This window comes from Homarus americanus, unplaced genomic scaffold (assembly GCF_018991925.1).
Source record: "Homarus americanus isolate GMGI-L3 unplaced genomic scaffold, GMGI_Hamer_2.0 scaffold38393, whole genome shotgun sequence".
In the NCBI taxonomy this organism is placed as follows: domain Eukaryota; kingdom Metazoa; phylum Arthropoda; class Malacostraca; order Decapoda; family Nephropidae; genus Homarus; species Homarus americanus.
Window position 1 is genome coordinate 610,584 of NW_024719307.1, and position 24,417 is coordinate 635,000.

Below are 24,417 nucleotides of genomic sequence, written 5' to 3' on the forward strand. Positions count from 1 at the left end.
TACAAAAAATACTGTATACTTAAGCAAGCTAGTTAGATGTTTTTCATGCACTGTGATATTATCACACCAAGGCTTTGTGCTGTGCCAGGGCAGCAGTTAAACATAGTATTTAGTAGAGAGGATTAGAAAGACCCAAGCAGCAATGAAACCATTTCTATATATTTTATTAAAATTATTCACAATAAACAAAATTTATTATATATCACAATACTGTATATATTATATGTACTTGGAAGCAACATCAATTTGTGATGCTGGAGAACTAATCTATTTATTGTTTAGTTCTATTAAGTAGGACAGAGAACATTCTCACTCCATAATTACACCACTGTACTGATACAGTACATGAATTGAATATGAAGAAAAATATTAATACTGTAATGGGCAAATAAATAATTCAATCTACATAAACATTAAGTGAAAAATGTTGTATGCTATAGTAAGAAAGTGTTCTTAAATGTAGAACCTTTCATTAAGGAAATACATTAAACTGCAATACTATATTTATTCTTCAAAGCACACTGTACCTAATAAGAAAATTCCAAAGCCTACATTCAAGATAATTTGTATAACTTTCAGAAACCTAATTTATCTATTCAAAATAAGATGCAACATATGACACACATACTGTACACAAAATTTTCTTTTACAAAACCCTAATCTTAATTACAAAATTAATTTAAAATCATACCTGTAACTAATTCATATCCAGTACTTACTGAAGAAACAGGTAATCAAAGATTACAAGATTGACCCTGACATCTCATTTTCTACTGGCCACTGGGGTGGTTGGTCTGTTTGAGAGAGATGTGCATTACGAGCACAGCTGTACCCCGAAAACTGACATCCTGTTGACTGCAAATTTGCATAACCAACAATTACAGAAAAAGGGAAATACTGTACACTGCAAATTATGTTGATACTCCGGAGATCTGACGATCAGGAGAGGAGCAGCAAAGCTGTTTTGAATTTGGTGGGTGGTGACATGGTGCTAATTCTTGCCACCAGAGGGCTCTGTGCACTACCCTGACACATTCCCACCATCAATGTTCTTATGTTCTTACTATGTGTCTCTGACTTTTTGTTGTTGTTGTTGCTATTTTCGACTTAGTGTGTTACTCAATCATGCCTAAATGCCCCACTGATCGTTCCTCTTGTGCTGGGCAGCCTGATGTAATGTAATAAAGCTTAATAAGGCCTAATAAGAGTGGTGATGGACTAGCAAAGAGTGGTCAGGACTTGAACTTGTTACCCTAGACCAACTCTACCATCCTCAACACAGGTAAATAACAGTCTCAATTTATGCTTTACATTGCTTATTTAAGGCTTACCCGGTATTATGAATGTTTTATATGTCTGCTTTATTGTCTTTCTTTACACTGTGCAATACAGAGATATATCAAGGGTACATAGGAGTTTTTGGACGGTGGCCGATCCCTAACCGCATTGATTCACTAACCAAAGACCTTTCCCAGTCCCTATATGCATTGGCTATTGGGGTACACCTGTACCCCCAGGCTGAGTACTATGGGACTGGTCTCCCTATCATCCCCCCAAAATAATCCAGGGTTGCTCTGCTCACTCATTTTGGATTAAGGACATACAGTAGAAACAGTGAGATTAGTTATCTCTTCATCGCTTTAGCTTACTTCATGGTCTGCCACTTTACAGACTGCCTGAGACAATGTCTGCACACTGTAATTCAGTTGATGGACCTACTCACTACAGCCTCTACTACTGTACATATTTGTACTTTTGAAGTTTAGCTTTTCAATACCAACTATGTACAGTATATAGTATCCATAAATTAACTCCAAGGAACCCTGACTTGAGAGACGGACTAAATTCCTGAAATTCCTATAAAACACCAAACATCACAGGTTTTTTCCAGGTACTCCGGTTTCTTCCTGTACAGTACTAACACTGGACAGTAAAGTTCATAACAAAAGTAGCAAAGACCCAACCAACCCCTCCAACAGCTAGTAAGATGATAAGTGGTGAAATGATAAACTAAAATTCTAATTAAATTTGTACCATCCTGTGTGAAATTCTGTTGAAATCTGACAGAATTTTAATTTGTACATACATTAACTCTGATTGCAAATTAAGATAGACAGACACACACAAACCATATGTTCTGCCCCCTCCCCTCTTGATGTACCAGAGAATTCATCAGGGAAAAATCCACATACGTACAGTATACTATACAGTATAAGCCAATGTTACTGCATGCCCCTAAATGTGTAATATTTTCTGAATTGACAAGTAAAGATAAATCAATCTTGTTTTTGTTTTCCAACTAACCCTGATTTTATAGTCTACAGGTTATCACTGAGTGTGACCTGTGGCACCTACCCTGAAGCACCATCAGTTGCACCTACCATGAAACACCACCTGAAGTACCTACCTACCTACCCTGAAGCACCACTAGAAGTACATACCTACCCTGAAGCACCACCAGAAGTACCTACCTACCCTGAAGCACCACTAGAAGTACATACCTACCCTGAAGCACCACCTGAAGTACCTACCTACCCTGAAGCACCACCAGAAGTACATACCTACCCTGAAGCACCACCAGAAGTACATACCTACCCTGAAGCACCACCAGAAGTACATACCTACCCTGAAGCACCACCAGAAGTACATACCTACCCTGAAGCACCACCAGAAGTAGTTACCTACTCTGAATCACCACCTGACTAGGCCACCCCAGCTTGACATGCTCCAGGGCTTGGTTTACCTGTCCATTTAGATTAATGTAAATCTGACAAACAACTCCACAGCCAGTGAATTAGTGTTGATAGAAAGCTTGAAGTCCCTCAGACAGTGGTTGCTTCAATAATTTGTAAGGCTTCAAGATTAACCCCAAGTGGACATATCCCACAATAACTATGGTATAGAGCAGGGGTTCTCAACCAGGGGGGAATTTCCCCCCTCAGGGGGGGAAACTGATACTAATATGGAAAAAATAAAGGATTTTCAGTATTATATGCATATTATTTGGAATGCACTTTTTGAGGCAGACAATCTTGGAAAGGAGGGGGAATGACATTCTGACATACGGTGAAAGGGGTGCATGGGGCAAACAAGGTTGAGAACCACTGGTATAGAGGGTCACACGGGTCTGGACATATCCTGCAACTGTTACAATGTAGTACAGTATTAGGATATATTTCTCACAGGCCTAATTTAAATCTCCCATGTTCTGTATTTATTAAGTATCTTTGTGGAGGCTTCAAGCAACTGCCCTGAGGTTATGTAGGTCTCTTACCCATTAGTAATGGATGGGTCATGGTCGAGCCAAGATGCACTGCATCTGCTCGAGTACGGTGCCTCATGAAGGAGGAAATTTATCCCATTACATTTGATTCTGGAGACAAGGATGCATAATGATGGTTATAAAGGTGACAATGGTAACATTCCTCAAGACATAACTTGTGAATCTTGGGAAAATTCGAATAATGAGGCTGAAGAATATGTTGGTGGTGGTGAGGTAGCTTCCACAAGTCAAATGTTCACCTATGAGACTCTCACATGGGATTGAAGAGACTCATTCTCTAGTATTTCCCCACCCAGTGGGTATTGATCACAAGTTGCCATCACCATCCCCCAAAGGGTTGTTGGGCTTTAAGCTTTGAGATAGGTTACTTCTTGTCTTGAAGTCCTCATCTATAAATATATGTTCATGATTCAGCCTGGCAGAGATAATATGCTTCCTTTTGTCACCTAGACACATACTTTACAGTATCTGGTTGGAATATTCTGGAGGAACATCCCATCAATATACAGTTTTTGCTGACTACATTCTAGTAGGGAGAAGTAACCTATCACAGGGCTTTGGTTTATGTAATCATTAAACCTCACAAGTTTCTGAAGCAGCCATCATTGCAGGGGTTTGAAGCCTTACTTAAGCATAGGTCAACTGGGAGTGGACTGGAGAGGAGCTGTCTATAGGAATTTATACAGATCCAAATACTGTAAACATGATGCTGGAGCATGTCAAGCTCCCTGGTTAGGGTAGGCCAGTATGGGGGAGCTCAAAGGGAAGTACTGTATCTCAAGTAACTTTCTTATGATCTGCAGGCTATAGAATAATATTTTATCCTCTCGCTCTCCTTTTTTTTAATTAGAAAAAACGGCTGAGTTACCACACCTAATCATTAGGAATCATTTACAGCTAGTACACATACCTGTACTGTACTACATTCAGAACATATCCATCATACATCTTTTATTCCAAGAGAAACAAACCCCTCCTTATCATTCCAAACAAACATTCTCTGGCTCATTGACAGAAATCGGCATATCACACTGATAATAACCAAATGCAGTTCAGCTATACAACAGCCACAAGAATAATTTTTTCTAAATATCTAATTAACCAGGAAAATGTCAAGAGATATCATACTATAATCCTGAGTATAAAGTTCAGGTATACTTTATCAATTATAAAAAAAAAAAGTGCAACTTCCGAGGTTCAATCTAAGTTCCATCCAAGTGAGAATTGGCATTAACAGTTATTTAATGACCCACCAACTGGCAATGACAGTCAGTTAACAACCCACCAACTGACAATGACAGTCAGTTAACAACCCACCAACTGACTCTGACAGTCATTTAGTGGCCCACCAACTGGCACTGACAGTCATTTAGCAGCCCACCAACTCAAGCATAACTTTCATAAATCTGAAGTTTTAAACATGGCAAGGTACAAGGATGGCTGAAAATACAATAGTATATAAAGGAAAGTGATGATATAGTGGATCCTGACCAAAAACTATAAGTATCACTGAAGACATAGGACCACTATGGTATGTAGAGGTCACTAACAAACTATATTTTTTCTTGGAATTTGCTGAGGGCAAATTTTGTTTGATTATTTTATGATTAACACATTAACGTTCTCGCTTATATTCTAAAACTCCTCACGGTCTCATGAATAAGCGTTGTTTACGTTGACTTTTCTCTCATTTTCTTCTGATGTACTTATTTCCATCACTTCCTTGAGTAACCTTACATGTTCCAGTTCACTGTTAATTTGTTGGATAATAAACTGTCAATACTTTAAGAGAATAAGTAAAAAACATTCTGACTTTGTGGATGTTGAAAACAAATGTAAGTTTCCTCATTATAAAGATAGTACGTATTGAGAAAATTATCCATTGTTTATTCAGGCTTAGAGGTGTCGTCCATGTGGTTTTTCAAGCCAGAATCAATGATGAAGGGCTGACCATTACTGTGGTTAGTGTTAACAAGGTGACCATTACTGTGGTTAGTGTTGCTAAGGTAACCATTACTATGGCAACCATTACCAAAGTGACCATTACCGTGTTTAGTGTTAGCAAGGTGACCATTGGTGTGATTATTGTTACCAAGGTGACCATTACTATGACAACCATTACCAAGGTGACCATTACTATGGCAGCCATTACCAAGGTGACCATTACTGTGGTTAGTACTACCATTCACTGCAGGAACCACTGGGTCTGCCAAAAAAGTCAGTAAAAGTGAAGAGAAATATTAGTAATGGACAGTAAAGGAAAGGCTGCATAAAGACCCCACATGTATGCTTCTTCCTTTATATGACATTAAATTTTACTCTTGTTTCATTTTATAAAATTATAATAGCAGATAAAAACAGATCAAGAAGCTAGTTTATCTATTCAACCTCTAGACCAGATATTATTTTAAGAAACACATAATACATCTACTCATACCATCAGTTTAAAAAGGGGTGTAATTATTCTTGACATTCCTCTATTACCATTTTCAAAGTTTGCCTGAGATTTCACAGAGGAACTTTTGAACTAGTGTGTGTGTGTCGTGTCAAAGAATGGTGTATGATGTCAGGCATAATCTGGGATACTATTATTATTTCACAAGATACAACCATCTGTCTAATGTCATAGTGGTAACTTTGCCATTGTGACTCAACTGCAGTCAAGGACACTGAACTTTTTTTTTTTCCAATTGGATGCATAAAGAGTCAGCACACAACTGGGTCATTGGGAAAAAAGGTTTGTGAGTTATGTCTTATACTTAGGACCACTTCAACCAAAATCAACAAAGAGAGTTATCTTTAGCCACGCTGGACCATGTAACTGCTCTCTACAATTTGCTAGTTCTGACACCGACATCCCCACAAGCAATAGAGCACTTATGGGTCTATACTAGCCATCTCTGCTATTCTCTTTCTAACATAAATTACCTTGGAACAATTACTAGCAATGCACTGTATACAGATTTCACTATAGGGCCATGCATTTGTTTTAATTTTCTGCATTAGCAGGTGATGTCACAAGTACTTCCCATTTCTCCATTATAGACGCAGTTAAAGGATCATCCCAAGAGTGATTACTGAGCTTCCATGCCTCTTGCATTAACATCTTGAAAGTGATGGTAACAAGAGACAGTAGCCTTGAAGGATCCAATAGTCTTCTACAATTGCTGAGCAATAACCTCCTGGAGTGTATAGGACTCCAAACTACAGAATGTAGCATAATGTGGTCAGTGATATAATTCCACTTTAACTCCAACAACATAATAGAAGCACTATCCTCTTTATATTCTTTGGGCCAATTTCAATTCCAGCTATTGGAAAGTTCCAGGGATTCGGGCTAACAGAGAGATTACTGTATACATGGGTACCTAACTTTACTATGAGGAGAAGTGAAGACAAGTTGAGTGTAATGTTGGCCATCCAAGCTGCCTCCTTCTGTATCAAAGGCTTAGTACACAATGTGCTATATCTACACAGTTCCTAATGGTCAGTCATGCCTATGGGATCTATCTTCGCCCTATCTAACATGCCCTACTGCTGCTGTTATAGAACATCTTTACTACATCAAGTAATTTTCTCCCTACTCTATTCTTCATCGCTTTCTACAGTACCTCTTGATCCACCCCACCATATGCCTTGCCCAGATCAATTAATGTTTAGATTTTTTTTAGTTATTTTAAATCATGGCATTTGGTTTACTCAACCCATACCTCCTCTGAATCCTCTGTACTCATCACTTGCCCCACAGTCTTTCATCTTCCTGCCCCTAACAACTACAAACATGTCACATACTTTTCTTGGTATAATCTGTAGGGTGATTCCTCTGTAGTTTCTGCACTCTTCATTATTTCCTTTCCTCTTACCCAAGGGTATTACTATGATCTTCAACCACACATATTATAACTCTGTTGTTATCCATGTTATTTCAAATACTACTTACTGCCATATCGACTATTTTTTGTTTAATATCTCTGACTTACTACCATCCATTTCCTGAACTTCCCTTATTGTAAGTTGCAAATTGGTGCTTTTATCTCTTTAGATACTGTATATCCATCTATATGGATATCCTGTCTCTTTCCTCCAACAGGAAATATTTGCTGCTTTCCCATTACCAGGCATCCTTAAATCCTCAAATTTTCCTTCCACCTACTTACTATCTCTCTTGTTTCCATCAATGTACTTTCTTCTATATTTCTCATTTTGCTGTTCATACTCTTTACCCCTTTATTTTCTTTATATCAGCAAAGCAATTTCATATCACTATGACTAAACTTCCTTCCCAGTGCTACAGCTTTTCCTTTCCTAGAATCCTGCATCAATTTCATCATTTTATTTTCCTTTCTGTACTGTATTCCTGTTTCCTCCTCTTCTGTCCCTCTACTATTACATATTATTTTCTACAAGCTAATTTCTTCACAAACTGCTAATATGAAAATAATACTAGTATAACTTCTTTCTTGTTAAAATGGAGTTGGCAACAGACTGAGGCACAGAGCTTGTGGTATTGTGGTGTTGGGTGTTCAACAGAAGGCAGAAGAAGTACGGAAGTGAATAGAATCTTTTTTATAAACTCCTTTGTAACCGATGCTTTCAATAAGTGGTAAATACAGCACATTTCAAACTTTATTTACAGTAACTTGAGTTTGAAAGGTTTTGGTGAAATTTCTGTCCTTAGCTAAAAAATAGCTGTGCTAACAAGAATTGGGAATCAACCAGGCCAAATTATATATACTGTACTGTATACAGTACAGTTATATAAAAAATAAAAATATCAGTCAAATTGTTTCCATAAGAGGATATAGTTGAGTACAGTATTAGGTCAGTGATTAAGTATTTCATGTATTACTGTGATTAGAATATTATCCTGTAAAGGAAGAAAATCAAAGGAAGTATTTACCTGTATATTTGCACAACTTATGTAACCTGTATTCATAGTAAATTTGTTTAGTGTAGAAATTACAACTCAAAGCAGTTCACAAAATCTTTCCTCTTAGAAAATTAAATCAAGAAATTAAACAGTCAATGTAACAAATGAAAGTTGAATTGAAAATTCCACATAACGGTTATGGGGAATATATCAACAACTTGGAAGAAGTATGAAGGCATCATCTAAAATCAGGATGAGCCTGAGTCATAACTAAGTTGGAGAAGACTTGGTCTTCTATAAGCAACAAATCTTACACACGTAGTTCTTCCAGTCTTAACTCTTTCAAAGTTCACTCTGACCAAATCTTTGTAAATACTGTGCAGTTGTCTGAACAAAATGAATACTATAGCAATGACATATGTGAATAAAATATCAGCCTTGACACTGAAGCATGTGAAAAAGCAATTTGATAACAAAATGCCTAAGAGACTGTAGTGTCCACCCAGGCTGGCATACAAGTGACTTAATGTCCACCTGGGTTGCCATACAAGTGGCTTTAATGTCCACTGGGCTGGCATGCACTGATGTTGGATATAATTTTCAAAGTGGATCATCCTTGGAAAAAGCTAACAACCTTTCAGCAAAACTGTAGATGAATATGTACCTTAGTCAAAAATTCTGTAATTACTTTTTCTCTTTTAATAATGACAATCATCTTGGATGACATATGTGAATGACCTGTACTTTTGAAAGGTGATCCCAGAACACTTCTGGAGAGTGTTAGCATAACTGAGACAGTAGGTATTAAGAGTCTAAAATATTAGATGTGGATGGATGGCATTGAACAGATAGATGGATGGAGAGGAAGGCAAGAGATAACAGACCTCAGCAACAGTTCACCCAGAAGGACTATAAATCAAAATTTTCTTTTGTCATCACCATCATGAACATTTTATGGCCATTTTTTCCATGCTTTCATGGATTAGCTGCAATTATCTGATAGCAACTGTTGGGTAAAATGAGAAAAGGAGGTTTCCCTCCCACCCCACTACAAACCAAGGTCACCAGCCCAGAAAATGCAGCAGAGACCAGGGGATGGTCACAACTTTGGTGACCTGGTTACCATCAGGCAAGTTGAAGCAAATACTATTTACAACTGGATGCCCTTGCTAATACCAACCCACAGGACTGGAACAGCTGAGAAGGCAGGGTCACAACTCCTTGTTTGAAATTCTGATAATGAGTCTGGTGCTTATCATGAACTTGAGTGGTCTCCAGTTATCTTGAATACGTACATGTAAATCATTTGTTTCGTTTATTCTACTGAATTATGTGCCTAAACTTAGGAAGATGTAATAGTTATCTGCTAGATTTCCAATAAGGATAAGACTGTGTGAACTGACTTGTGATATCATCATAAAATACAGCAAATTACCATTACCACTAAGCAAAATAAAATTTAAGTTAATGCAACAGCAATCACAAATAACTAAAATATTTTTATAACTAGACCTACTTGAAAAATGCTTATGGGACATACATTTTAGAAAACTGTGCAGCTCCAACGGTGACGAGGCAATCTTGATGTCTGCATTAAGGGACAACAGTCCTTTTTTCACACCTGACGTAACATTTGTGAAGACCAAAGTTTGTTGCCGTTTCTCAAAGTCCAAACAAAGAGACTTGATCCCCTAAAATAAAGACAAAGTATTAATAAAACATGTGATGATGGATCCTGCACTGTACTAATCTCTGTTATCAAGATTATATAATAAAACATCATAAATCTATACAAACTCATCTACTTGTCACAAGTTTCTATATACTATACATGCAAAGATCTGTGGTATCAAGAGGGATGTAAGTATGAAGAATGGGAAAAGGGGATAAAATATGTTGTAATTAAAACCCAAATCAATATATAAGATTAAGAGCATGACAAGACTATGACTATGGAACATAGGCAACAAAACTTTCATAAAAACTGCTGTCTTTGGGGAAGGTTTGATATGAATGAGAGAGTATTATGATGTATACCTGAAAAATGATAGACAAGAGAAAAAGACTGAACAAAAGATTTCATTATTACCTTTACTGCTGTGAAATCTACTGCAGTAAAGTGACTACAGTCCACAACCACCATCATATTTCCTTGGGCTGTGATTAGTCCTGCTTTGCTCACTTCTGCTCTCAAGTAGTCCACTGATGGGAAGAAGAGACCACTATGGGGCTCCACCAGCACATAAGCGGGTTCATCTCCATCCTGTTAAATAAACATGATCAAAATCTTTTAAGGATACTTTACTTACAAAAGGAATCATAGTGTAGTACAGTATATAAATATTTTAAACATGTCCTACTAGCTCTTTCTTTCAGTTTAAAATTTGTTCTGCCTTAATCTTATTTTCTATAGAGTAAAGCTAAGAGAGCAACTGTGTCAAAATATCATGCTATTCACAATAATTATTTTCTTTAACAGGGAATCACCCACCATCCAGAAAGGACAAGGCCACAAGAGATGTTGGTGTACTACAGCATGTCAAGGAATGCGGGACAGTAACCAGCAATGATGAGGTAATGAAATGGGATCATCTAAATCTAATTGGTGTGATTTAGTAGCACAAAACAAAAACAAGCTGACAGTAGGAGTGTGCTATAGAGCTGACTCTGCATCAGAGGGGGAGTGGCATATCTTCACATAGTCACTCTGACAGCATCCAGAGCACAAGCTCTCACCATGGGAAGTTTTAATCAAGAGATGATAGACTAGGTGAATCTTACTACTAAAGCTGAGGGAGAAGAATTCCTTGACCTCATTCATGACTCATACAACACATTATGAAACCCAAAAGGGGAGACAGCACTATGGATTTGGTCTTGATGACTGAGAAGGCAATGGTGGATGAGGTCCACATTGGGAAAAAAATAACTTCAGCCAGTGACATACTAAGGTGGAATGAAATCTTTGAAAGCTGGGATAGAGTAGTTGAGGAGGAATACTAGGACTTCAACCATGGAGATTACCAACTCATGAGACACAAACTACAGAGAATAATTAACTGGGGGATACTATTATAGAGGAATCCAACACAGATAAATCATGGCAAGAATTTATGAAAATCTTTGAGACAGCAGTCGAAGAATGTATACCCCAGAAATCAAAGAGAGGGAATAAGACCATCACTAGACATAGTGCAACAAGTAGGAACAGCAGTGAAAAAAGCCAACTAAGAATTAGGAACTGTAAGTTGTACCTTCAAATACAAAGATAAAAAAATGCTCCTTCAACTTTATGAGCATTTTGTACATCCCAGTCTAGATTAATGTATACAGGCAGGAAAACTTTCCCTCCAGAAAGACTGTGATGGCCTTAGGACTGACAACTCTTCAGACAAGATGCAATAGGGTAGTTCTCATAGAGATATTCAAAATCCCAAAAGGGATGGAAAATGTAAATCCAGGCCAATTTTTCATGATGTCACAGGCCATTAACATGAGAGGATGCAATTTCAAGCTTGCAAGGTGTTATAAACAGTAGGATAAATATAAGGAAATATTTCTTCATAAAGAGGGTGGTAGACCCACGGAACAATCTACCACTTCAAGCTGTGGAAGTGAGAGCCGAGAACAATACTGGGCTTCAAGATAGTCCTAGACTTTTAAGAACAATGGAGGGATCTTACACAGGCCACAAGACCCCTTCCCTTGGCATGACCACCTCTAGTTTGGGTGGCCATTAAGTAAATAGGATAATAAAGGAGACTCTGGTTACACTAATACTGACAGCTCGATATCGTGCACTGTACAGTAATTTGTTTGGGAAATTCAGAACATTTACTATATTGGAAATGTAATGAGAAATCTGAAGAGTATGTTAATGTCTTCCTTCTATAAATTGGCAAATATATTCTATCTCCCCCTAAGCTTGCTAGAATATGGACAAAAACTAGACAAATGCTGTCAATATTTCAAAACACACAATGGTCCTTGACACATTTTCAAGGTTCAAAATAAAAATGTCTATATTGTACAAGCCATAAATAAGTGAAGTTAATTTCTTATAGGATAGCAAGGAGTTAGGTTGTGTAGTTGGAACAGATGTATTTCCCCACCTTCATCCAAAATATTGTGATTAACACAAAAATAAATACTTCTCCAGGCAAGAAAACATTCACCTCCCATATAAAATGGCCTCATCTATACTAAGTCAAGTGTACTGCAGCTTTATTCCATTTAAAATGAATTAAGGAGGCCTCAGCAATGCCATACAGCTGGACAACCATTTATTGGTACTAGCTGTCTTGGCAAGGTGGTCAACATTTTAACCATTTTCTGGATATTCAGTGACAAATCCTTCCTCTTACCATTTCTTGCTTGGGCCTATTGAGATTACAGCATGATGTGTTGGGCAAAAAGGAGTCAACACCTTCCAAAACAAGGCAAACGCTGGGCAATAAACTTAGTGTACACTACTGACACAGAGGTGGCACGGTGACTGTGCAGATGAAGAAATGTGAACAAGTGACACCTGCTTTTATGAATTCATGCAAGAGTCTTACATGATATATTTACGAGAATATATATCCTGGCGCAAGTCAGAAATTTATGAAGCCATATCAAATTACTGAAAAGAGAGTAAAAAGTAATACAGATGTTATTAGAAGATTTACAAAACATAAGTGTGAGAGTCGCACATTTGCTGTAGACTGCTAAGTTGTCTGTGCAATTTTATTATTTAGAGTATTCACAACCACAGTTCATATTACAGGGGGTCCCTGACTTATGAACGCCCGCCAATGCAAACGAGGTTAAACTTTAAATTAACAGCATTTTAATTACCTGATGACTTAATTTTTACTTTCATTTACTGAATTTTGTAATCCTATTTCTTCTTTTCTCTTAAATTAAGTGATTTTAGATGTATATAAGGACTTAGGCTATGATATAGCGGAATTTTAGACACTGTTCTGTAAGTACAGTACGGTATGCACATAGCAAGTGTTTCGACTTACGTACATTTTCGACTTAAGAATGTCCTCAGGAACAAATCCCGTTCATAACCCAGGGACCGCCTGTAATACTATTTAGTTCAAATGGAATGCAGAATTGAAAACACTAATAAATTTTTAATTGGCACAAACTGTACATGCAAAATTGTAATGTCTGAAAACAGCACTACAAACATAAATCACCTGTAGTGGGAAGGGCATGAAGGATGAAGGAAATAGCATAATTTTAGAATGATGTCTCTACATGCTTTGTACGCAAAGAAATTAATTATTTACCGTAAATACTCCTATGAAAAATCTACCTCAATCAGTGTGTGCTGTCGTCTGATGTGTTTGTTTACAGCCGACTCGCTCGGTCCGAGTTTACTCTCACGTCCATAAAAAACATAAAATGACACCATAATGCTTCAACAATGTTGCTTTTATTGGTGCCAGATATTAAAATAAGTATTTTGTTTAATATGACGGGTCTCCCCAAGCTAGGAAGTTAGGTAGGTTTCTTTGGTATGGTTGGTAAGTTCAGGTTCTATTAAGTTCTAGTAAATGTTGCCTCTCTTAAAATATTTGCTATAATAATAGGAACATATTGCGAAATAATGAAAAAAATATGTAAACTATTTCTGGTGTTAGTACTGTTTTCAGACATTACTGCAAGAGTTTACCATAATGTGAGTGCCTTAAACAATTAAGTGAACGTGATTCATTTAAAAACAGATTGATTGTGCTCGGTATGTTGAGGATCTGATATCTTTAGTGTACTGCTGTTATAAAACTCCATGTTGTGGTATTATTTTCACGTAGAATTCACTGTCCTGTACAATATTTGTAGCTGTAGCTCTGTAAGTTCTTTTTTATCCTTTGATTATAAATTTGACTGACTTCAGTTTCATTGTATGCACCTGAGAAGTTTCAATTAATATCTGATAAATAAAAACCTTTCTTCTAAAAAATTAGTAAGGAATTTTGAAGTAATCACCTGTATCTTGGTAACATTAACATCAACTTTTGGTCGTGCAATACCATAGAGGAGGATAGACAGGTTGATGAGCACCCCCACCAGGATGCCATACTCAAGCTTCCAAAAGAGACAGGTGAGGAAAGACCCCCACAGAGGCAGCTGGTCAATGCGTCTTGCCTTCCAAATTGGAATGACCATTTCATACTCCACCATGAATATCACAGCACAGATTATGACAGCAGAGAGGGATGCCTTAGGAATGTATCTGGAAAATTGTTTAATGCAGTAAACTAATACAGTAGGTAGTGTGGTGAATACAATACTAGAAGGCACTTATGTGCATTACATCTCCTGGTCATGATTAAGCTTACCGGTAAATAGATTTTAATGTATATCACAGTTCAGTACTACTTGATAATTATTTAGAGTATTTAGAGGGTCTTTATATTAAATTATATACAGTATATATAAAATGTATCTATAATTAACTATTTTAAGTATATACAGAACATACCCGGTAATTGAACTTTAGTAAATCTGAAAGCAAAAATCATATACAGTATGATTTAATTTTCAAGGAGGAAAAAATTTAATGTTTAGTGAAACACTTTCATACTTCCTCACACATGAAATCACACAAAGAAATGTTCATAACTACAGATGAGTTTATTCTACATAGCTTCAGTCACACAGTGTAAAATATAATATTATTTTCAATGTAAACTGTCTTTATTTATTACTATATGAATGGTAAGTTGTGAGATGTTTATGATATGAATGGTAAGTTGCGAGGTGTTTATGATATGAATGGTAAGTTGCGAGGTGTTTATGATATGAATGGTAAGTTGCGAGGTGTTTATGATATGAATGGTAAGTTGCGAGGTGTTTATGATATGAATGGCAAGTTGTGAGATGTTTATGATATGAATGGTAAGTTGTGAGATGTTTATGATATGAATGGTAAGTTGTGAGATGTTTATGATATGAATGGTAAGTTGCGAGGTGTTTATGATATGAATGGTAAGTTGTGAGATGTTTGTGATATGAATGGTAAGTTGCGAGGTGTTTATGATATGAATGGTAAGTTGCGAGGTGTTTATGATATGAATGGTAAGTTGCGAGGTGTTTATGATATGAATGGTAAGTTGCGAGGTGTTTATGATATGAATGGTAAGTTGTGAGATGTTTGTGATATGAATGGTAAGTTGCGAGATGTTTGTGATATGAATGGTAAGTTGTGAGGTGTTTATGATATGAATGGTAAGTTGCGAGGTGTTTATGATATGAATGGTAAGTTGTGAGATGTTTATGATATGAATGGTAAGTTGTGAGATGTTTGTGATATGAATGGTAAGTTGCGAGATGTTTGTGATATGAATGGTAAGTTGTGAGGTGTTTATGATATGAATGGTAAGTTGTGAGATGTTTGTGATATGAATGGTAAGTTGTGAGATGTTTGTGATATGAATGGTAAGTTGTGAGGTGTTTATGATATGAATGGTAAGTTGCGAGGTGTTTATGATATGAATGGTAAGTTGTGAGATGTTTATGATATGAATGGTAAGTTGTGAGATGTTTATGATATGAATGGTAAGTTGTGAGATGTTTATGATATGAATGGTAAGTTGTGAGATGTTTGTGATATGAATGGTAAGTTGTGAAGTGTGAAATAGAAGGCTGGGAACACATCCTCATAGTACAGTACTCATGTTATAAGCTATTCAATATATGAGCTTTCAATATACTGTACAAACAAAGGTTCAGGAAAGTATTGACTTCATATATCAAAGTATTAATGCTTTATGCAAGTATCATTATTATTATTACTACTATTGTTATTAGTAGGAGTTTCGTTAATGTAAATATTAGTACTGTACAGTAATACTGTATTATGATGATGATGATGATGATTATTATTACATACACACATGTAAAAATAATTATTTTGAACAGAGAAGAGACATTAAGTCAATACAATAACTACTGTATACCAACTTGAAGGAAGATGTAAGAAAAGCTAATGCCAACATAACCAGCACACCAGTTATGGCGCCTCCTGCTGTGGTCCTGACTCCACTGGTGGAATTAACAGCAGTTCGGGAGAATGACCCAGTCACTGGCATTGACTGAAGAAATGACCCAAGGAAGTTGCATAATCCTAAGGCAAACATTTCCTGCAGAAGAGTAAACCAGCTTTAACAAAATAGAAAATACATTTACTTTACACAGTATATATTGCAAAATGTACAGGTGAGACTGATACATTGACATATAACTTCTCTACTATTGTATATGTTTTTTCCAATCTGATGCAGAGGGTGACTGGAATCAAATATAAGCGCAGCTGCCTCTTTACCTGTTGTCATCTCCTCACCTTAAAGGCTTTAACATTCTCATAAACTATTATTGCTTCATAGATGTCAATCACTCTCACTTCTAACAGGGTCTTCATCCCATCCTTCCCTCTTTGTCATGGTGTTCCCCTTTCTCTCCTTCTATCTCTCTCTTTATTCACTTCTCACTTCCCATTCCCCCCTAATGTCCATACTTCTTTTATTTCTGCATCACACACACATAGACATGATTCCTCTTTATATTCACAAATTTTGCTTCTTTTTTATAGTTCTCTCCCTCCAGACATTTCTCAGTCCACCTATGTTCTTTCTCTCTGCTACTCTTGTGATTCAATTTAGTATTCACTGTTTCTTTCCCTGACACATTCACTTCCTTGTACTTCCTCCATTCTATCACTATTCAAGCTAACATTCATTTCCCATTACTATATTCTTTCTCTGTTGAACATCCTCATTTGACTTCTCCTCTCACTCACTATTAGATTTCTCCTATTACAGTACACATACTTCCAAACTAGATCAATAATATTTGTAACTTTTTCTCTAAATTACATTCCCACTGCATCCTGAATCCTATTTACCAAATTTACTCTCATCTCTGTTACTCTTACTTTCACCACTCTTACTACATCATCCAAGAAAGTGTAAAGAACAACAACATGATCTGGACCTACTGTACTTTCTCTTGGAGCCAGTTTCCCTCTTCCCTGGTAATGACAATTAGTGGGAGGAGTTAAAATTTTTCCACTTATCACATACATTTTCAATTCCTCTATCATATATTCTTTTAGATAAATAAATGCCACAAATGAATCCTTTCCCCTTCTCTAAAAAGTCATTCATATTCCTAAGTGTAAAAATCCATTTCCTTCCCTGAACCTATACTGTTCTTCTCCTAATACACAGGCAATGAATTTATTAATTAAGTGTCCAAATGTCAGAAATCTCAAAACTCTGGTCATTTTACTCTGAGTACAGGGTCAGTGTGTAAAATTTGGTTGTGAGGAGACTGTAAATTTTCACTGTCTGGTGGTCACACAATGGGTCCAAACCAAACCTGTATACCTGGCAAGCAAGAGTCAAAGGCACCCACATGATCCACATCCATATTTGGGTGTTTATCATGACTTACATTATTATTTACATTTTAAAGATATGAAAAAATATAATCCTTGGCTTTAATATGGAAAAAAAAAGTCTTTCCTATTGTACCATCTATAAAAGTTAGTTATTGCAGGCTTTAGTTAATACTTCATCATAAATTTTAATGTACAGTACTCCAATCATGAAAGACTGATGTCTCCTAAGTTCTAACATGGAGTCCTAAATTTCCTTTCCATTTCCCTTTCATCAATTCTCCTTTCTAAATCTATTCACTATCACTCTGTCCATCACAATGAACCTTCAATGAGGTTATTCATATCTTCCCAATATTCTTTTCCCATCCATCCACCCTTACATAAACAGAGTATTGTACCTGTTGTGAGTGATCCTCCATCAATCAATCAGAGAATAACATTGTCCTCATATCTGAGGGCTGGTGACCACAGTCCCCCACTCTTAACATTCTTGGGCTGTTTTTACCAATCCTTCAAGGTTTTGTATCTCTCTGGGGACCCAGTTTTTAATTTCATTCATCCATCCAAGTCTCTACCTTCCCCTGGTCCTCCTACAGTCAACTTTGCCCATTAATATTTCTGTTATTATCCCCTCATCCTAATTATATGACCAAGGTATCTACTTTTTCTTTTTCTGTACATATCAAGTATTTCTCTTGAAGTTTTTGTTAATCTTAGTAAAGTACTTCTTCATTTGTTTTCCTGTCAACTTGTAAAGTAAAATGTCAGTCATGTTGGTGTTTTTCAACCTACTACCCCCTAACCCCTTAATTTCCACTAAATCAACTGTTATTATAATGCAATTTTCCATAATACGAAGTTGTTCAGGAACATGCCCACCACATTACAGGACAACTGACTGTACAATATTAGAAAACCAAAGTGAATGAAGGGCCTCTCACCTGTGTGGCATCAATAGTCTTGCCACCAGAAAAAGCACTGGCAATGGCAATGCTCTCCAGGATAGAAATCATGGGGATTATAATAACACCGGCTCCAACATTCTCCATCATGTAACTAAAGCTGTAATAAGTGCCGTTGATGGTCATGGAGAACGGTGGCAGCTGGAATGATGGTAAACCAGGCTTTATCTCTCCTGCAAAAGAAGTTCGTGGAATGAGAGTAAAGATAGTTATACAGTAATGTATAGTCATAATGTATACATTATAATACACAGTAGTGTGTAACAAATTTAACATAAACAAAGCCAATTTTTGACACTAGACAAAGGAAAAAGGAATTTATTTTTATGTAAAATTAGCACAAAGGTAAATATAAATAGTTATCATAATCAATGGGACTATGAAGTTGTTAGAGAGAGTGGTGAACTTATTTTTGTGCAATTGTTTTCCATATTACAGATATCATATATAAACAACATAATAACAATCACCATAAGCCCCCCCCCCAATATTCACCCCTCTCAGAACACCTAATTTACTGTAACAGTAATGTAGTTTTATATGTACGTACAGTATATTACTTCCAATATCTTACCTGTTAGGGTGAAGGGCTGATCATTATCAACACAATAGGCGATTAATAAGGCCGAAATCACAACTAAGGCATTACGACCCACAGATGTCAGAAAGGCTAGTTTTTTCAAAATTCTCTTCCCCTTACCATCAGTTGCCTTCACTTTCACAACTTTCAAGTCTTTTAATTTCTGAAATATAGCATCAATATTTATAACTTTTGCTGTCAAGTTAAGCTGCCAATGATACAAAGATGAGTTATGTTAATAGAAATATAGACATTAACAGGTGGTAAAATGAGAATAAGAAAGTCCTCAAAATTTTTTCCTCTATAAATTCTTATATGTATATTCCTGCATTAGTTCTTATACTGACATCTAAAGGCAGATTAGCTACAACTAGTCAGGGTAAACCAGACTGTCTATCTACACAGTGTAGCCCAGTACAGTTTTGTGTTGCACTGTATATTCATAACTACACATACAATAAATATAATTTCTTGTATGCTAAATCATCTCTTAACATCTTACTCAACCATTAGTACTGTATTACCCTCATTAGGAGCAAGACGACAATACAACATAGTCCAAGCGTCAAATCTTGCCATCTCATATCTTCAATATTTTCAAAAAGCTTTTCCCAAGTCTCTAAGACGCCTTCGCTCGAATATTTCAACCCAAATAGGCCCTTGATCTGGGAGGAAGCGATGGAGATGGCTGCTGCAGAGGTGAACCCACAGATCACTGGCTTTGATATGAAGTTGATAAGAAAACCTATAAATAGAAGAAAAGAGAAAAAATAGGGATATTTAAACATAATTATTGTTGATTTGAATATATCTTTCATACCCATGGATTTTATAAATGAATAATATGAGGGGTGGATTTGGGAATAATGTCCCCATTCTCAGACAAATTACTTATATATTTGATGCCAAGTTAAAATCAGGATTGTTATTAAAAACAGTTACTTTCTGGCAAATAACAATGGACTGAACTTAGAAATGCAATTCTATGACCTGTGATGTATGTGGGTCTGTCTCAAACATGACCCAAGACAATAAGCAACATCTGGCATTAGTCACCTCATATCTTTGGTATAATTTAACCAATAATAATCTAAAACTATGTGAAAACAATGACAATATTTTATCAACTCAAATGTACAGGGGTGACTTAATTGAAGTTTATAAACATCTCAGAGGGAACTACTCAGTTGAGTGTCCATACCTGGAGCTGGCAGATGCCCATCCCACAAGGGGTTACAGCTCAAGGCTGAGGAAGCCATGAGTTCAGAAAACTGCCAAGAAAAACATTTTCGAAGCGAGAGTTGTGAACCGTTGGAACAAGTGGTGTGATATCACTTGGTGTGAGCTCATTCAAGACCAGATTTGACCAACACTGGTGCAGGTACAAATACATTCTGGAGCCAGTACAGTACATGTCTAGTACTTGCCAACAGTGTGTAATAGACGTAACCGACTGGCCAAGCAGCTACCAAGCTGATCAGTTATGTACTTGGTCTTTTTTTATAATCTATTTAATGTAAAAGTAAACTGAATTTCTAACTCTTTTCACTTTTATTTCCTGCTTGTGATAGGAAGTAACTTAAAATAACAAACACAATAGATTATATGGCACAAGTTACTTTAAAACTAAAAGTACATTGTATAAACCTTTGTAAGCAACATACCATGACTAAGCATTCAGAAATATAATCTTATCAGGGTTCTTAAAATACTTTAGTTATGAATATGTCTGATTAATGTTAGTTTATATCAAGTGTGTACAATAACAAGCAACAAACATGTGATAGGTGTCAATTATGTACTGTACAGCATAAATCACATGAACATGATGATCAAATGTCCTGAGTTTTACATCGTAAATGGAAAACATTATCACAGGATTTTAAAGAAACAAATGATTGCTGATGACTTCTTCTTCTGAACTGGTGAAGAATTAAATTTCCTTTATATTGTAGATTGTTGAAGACTTGGTTTAGTAAGGTGACTGAACAAGGCACTTAGAAGGTGACTGAACAAGACACTCAGAATGTGACTGAATAAGGCACTTAGAAGATGATGCTTGGCTTAGTAAGGTAACTGAACAAGGCACTTAGAAGGTGACTGAACAAGGTACCTAGAAGGTGACTGAACAAGGCACTTAGAAGGTGACTGAATAAGGCACTTAGAAGATGACGCTTGGTTTAGTAAGGTAACTGAACAAGTCACTCAAAACATTTGTGGTTTCATAAGGTGACTAAACAAGGTACATGGAAGGTGACTGTTAGTTTAATAAAGTGATTGAACAAGGTACTTAGAATGTATTGGAGTGGTTTCCTACTGAGGTGAACTTCTTACATTCTCAAAGAAGTCTCTACCCTATATAGTTTGAGTCAGTAAGATTATTCTGTGCTTCGAGGAGAAGGGGTGTTCCAGACTGTTCAATGCAATAACTACAATAACTAAAAACTCAGGTAAAAAATATATGTTTATACTATATTCATTAATTACCCACAATTATATCTAAAGTATCCAGTTAAGAAACATCAGTTTAAAGTTCCATACCCAAGTTACACAATCCTGAGGCGAAAATTATGAGACCACTGAGGAAACACAACAACACAGCATTTTCAGGACCGCGCTGCCTGAGTACTCGTGAGTCATGATGGCCATAATAGCTGTGGGTCCAATGGTGATGTCCTTACAGCTGCCGAAAATCATGTACACGAAGCACCCCATGAGCCGGTACAGACCATACTGAGGGAGGGAGGAACTGTTAGTCAGTACTAAGTGAGAAGGAAATTAAGCTAGTTTGGGTATGTGACTGTGGAGGGAGAGACATTGCTGAAAAAAATTTGGGAGGAAGAAGGACTATTAAATATAGTGGGTGAGGAGTAAAACTGATAAAGACACTTCTAAAACTGAAACTGTTAGAACACAATAAATATGGAGGAAAGTGGTGATAGAGGCATGTAGTGAAGAGGAAGGAACTATTAGAACATACCATAAGAGGAGGTTGAGACTTTTAAACACAATGTAAGAGAGCGGATGGACACATAAAGATATACCAAGTGTACTGTAGATGCACTAAAAACTATTCTTTGTTCACTCCAAGCTTTCAAGAAGGCCAAATCAAAAACTTGTGATTGGTTGAGTCACTCTGGTTGTAGTATATGTATCAGGGTGGTGAAATAACAGCAAACACCACTGATAGTTTTAACCTTTTTCTTTTCACTTTAAGTTATCCACATTATCAAAATATTTCACATGCTGATATTTACCTCCCCAGCTTCAGATATTATTCTAGATCAACATTAAATTATTAATATTAATGTATTGTACTTGTAATTGCAGAATATAAAGAAAATATATTAAATACTGAAGAGCTCTAGCTTAACCCAATGCACTTCATTCCACTAACCAATCAGCTTCATTAATAAAATTTGCTCTAGGCTCTGGTCATAAGGATTATGTGAACAAAGTATAGTGAAATAAAATACTGTACAGTAAATCCTTTTAAATCCAGACCTATTGATGTACACACTGGCTATGGTTATCAAGAATATCAAGATATAAAGTAAATACAGGTACCACCAGAAACACATAACAATATGACTTCTGGTGTTTCCCAGAGTGGACACTAAACTGTTGTGTTTCCCAGGCGGCCAGAGAGCTAACACATTATACATCCACCTGTGTTCAAATTCTCCTAAAGAACCGTTGGCCGTTACACGTTTCTCTGCACATCAACCTCTCCTCCGACATTGTCCCACCTCCTTCCATTACTCTAGGTCCGAACACACTCCAGGTTGTAGATTCCCCGAAGCCCCTCGGCGTCACCATAGACAACAAACTAAATTGGAAACCACCACGTCAGTGAAGTTGTCAAATCCTCCAGTTTCGTCTCCACCTCCTCCCTGACTCAAGTCCCCCGGAGTTCCTGCACAGGAGCTCCTCAGTGTTTACACAACATTCATACTTCAAGCTCACCTATGCCTCCCCACCTGGTCTTCCTCCCTAAATGCCACCTAGCGTAAAGACCTAGAAAAAGGTCAAAAGAGGGCATGCAAGATTATTCTCTCCCTTCCTACTCCATATCAAGCGCTCAACACACTGACCCTTTCGACTCTCACTGACCATCCACGACCTCATCTGCAAATTTGGTAAGAAGCTTCTACACCATCCTCGACACGGCTCCTACTACCACCTGAGATCCCTAGTCCGAGAATTGCTGTTCGACACCACAACCGCATCCAGCCCATCGTTGCACGAACTGTTCGCTATAAGAACAGCCCAGTCCCAACCATTGTAAAATTATCAATAACTTGTAATAAACCAGTGTATTCACTCCCAGTAAACACAACTCCTTGCACTGTCACTATGTTGAAATGAACTGTAGTTTGAGCTTTCCCCATCTAGTTATTATATATCTTATTTGTGTCACTTATGTTACTTGTATATTATTTGTAATTCGAAACCCATTCCCCAAATATGTAACTGTATATTTTCAGCCTTCTGGCTGCCAAGCTCTTTCAATAAACCGTTAATTATTATTATTATTATTATTTTATTATTAATTGCCACCCGGCTAATTTAAGTGATTTTAAGTTTATTATTTGAATTCCTAAAACTCCAACAAATCATTTCATGCAATACATAAGATAAAATTATTACTGTCTACATGGTGAGATGGGGTTAAGTCCTACTTGTACCCCAACTGATGAAGTCTCTCAAAATGTTGTACAAAATGTCAAAAGACTGCATATGTGCCACCAGCAATTACATGCCAGAAGACCCTTTGTTGTCTCTGGGTAACTGCACTCAGGACCACTACATTTCTGCATGTTTATCTTACCTGACAGTCCTATCCACATGGGTCTCTCTGAACACAGGGGCCCATAAATCCAAACATAAAGAACAAAAAATTCATCAATCTGGACAACTGTCTAATGTGTGAATATTGCCAAGTCTGGATACTGTACAAGAAGTCTATACTGTACTTACGAGGTTTAACTGTAAGCATAATACTAAATAATAAAGGTTATGGGAAATATAACATACTGGTCAAAATAAAATAAAAATATGTTAACAGGTTGCACTCAAAGTTAAAATAAGACAGGGAAATAGAATTATAATTACGCAAGATGATAAGTGTGCCCATAGTAACAATCTGGGCTTACTCAGGAGCATCACCAAAGAAATCAGCTTGTATGTAATGGTTACTGTGACTACTATTTATGCCATTCGATAAACCCACTGAATATAAGGTGAAAACTTCATGGAATTAACTTAAAACACATTACTGGATTGTCTCCAAAAGTGACATACATTAGCAGGAAGGCCGGC

At 36.7% G+C, this 24,417-nt stretch overlaps 1 protein-coding gene and 1 long non-coding RNA gene across 2 annotated transcripts in view; both read right to left on the bottom strand.

The window, feature by feature from the left end:
* LOC121859975 (sodium-independent sulfate anion transporter-like) overlaps positions 1 to 24,417 on the bottom strand; it is a 102,284-nt gene that overhangs the window by 12,217 nt on the left and 65,650 nt on the right. Inside the window, 10 exon segments of the mRNA XM_042356956.1 lie at positions 9,694 to 9,844; positions 10,243 to 10,416; positions 14,139 to 14,385; positions 16,116 to 16,294; positions 18,495 to 18,688; positions 19,090 to 19,258; positions 19,620 to 19,840; positions 21,637 to 21,720; positions 21,723 to 21,828; positions 24,400 to 24,417. The exon segment at positions 24,400 to 24,417 is cut by the window's right edge and continues 162 nt beyond it. Of these exon segments, the coding sequence (XP_042212890.1) occupies positions 9,694 to 9,844; positions 10,243 to 10,416; positions 14,139 to 14,385; positions 16,116 to 16,294; positions 18,495 to 18,688; positions 19,090 to 19,258; positions 19,620 to 19,840; positions 21,637 to 21,720; positions 21,723 to 21,828; positions 24,400 to 24,417 (1,543 nt within the window).
* On the bottom strand, positions 144 to 2,937 carry LOC121859976. The gene is made up of 2 exons (XR_006087795.1): positions 2,472 to 2,937; positions 144 to 2,411 (listed from the first exon to the last, which is right to left on the bottom strand). It is a non-coding gene; the product is annotated as an uncharacterized LOC121859976 (long non-coding RNA).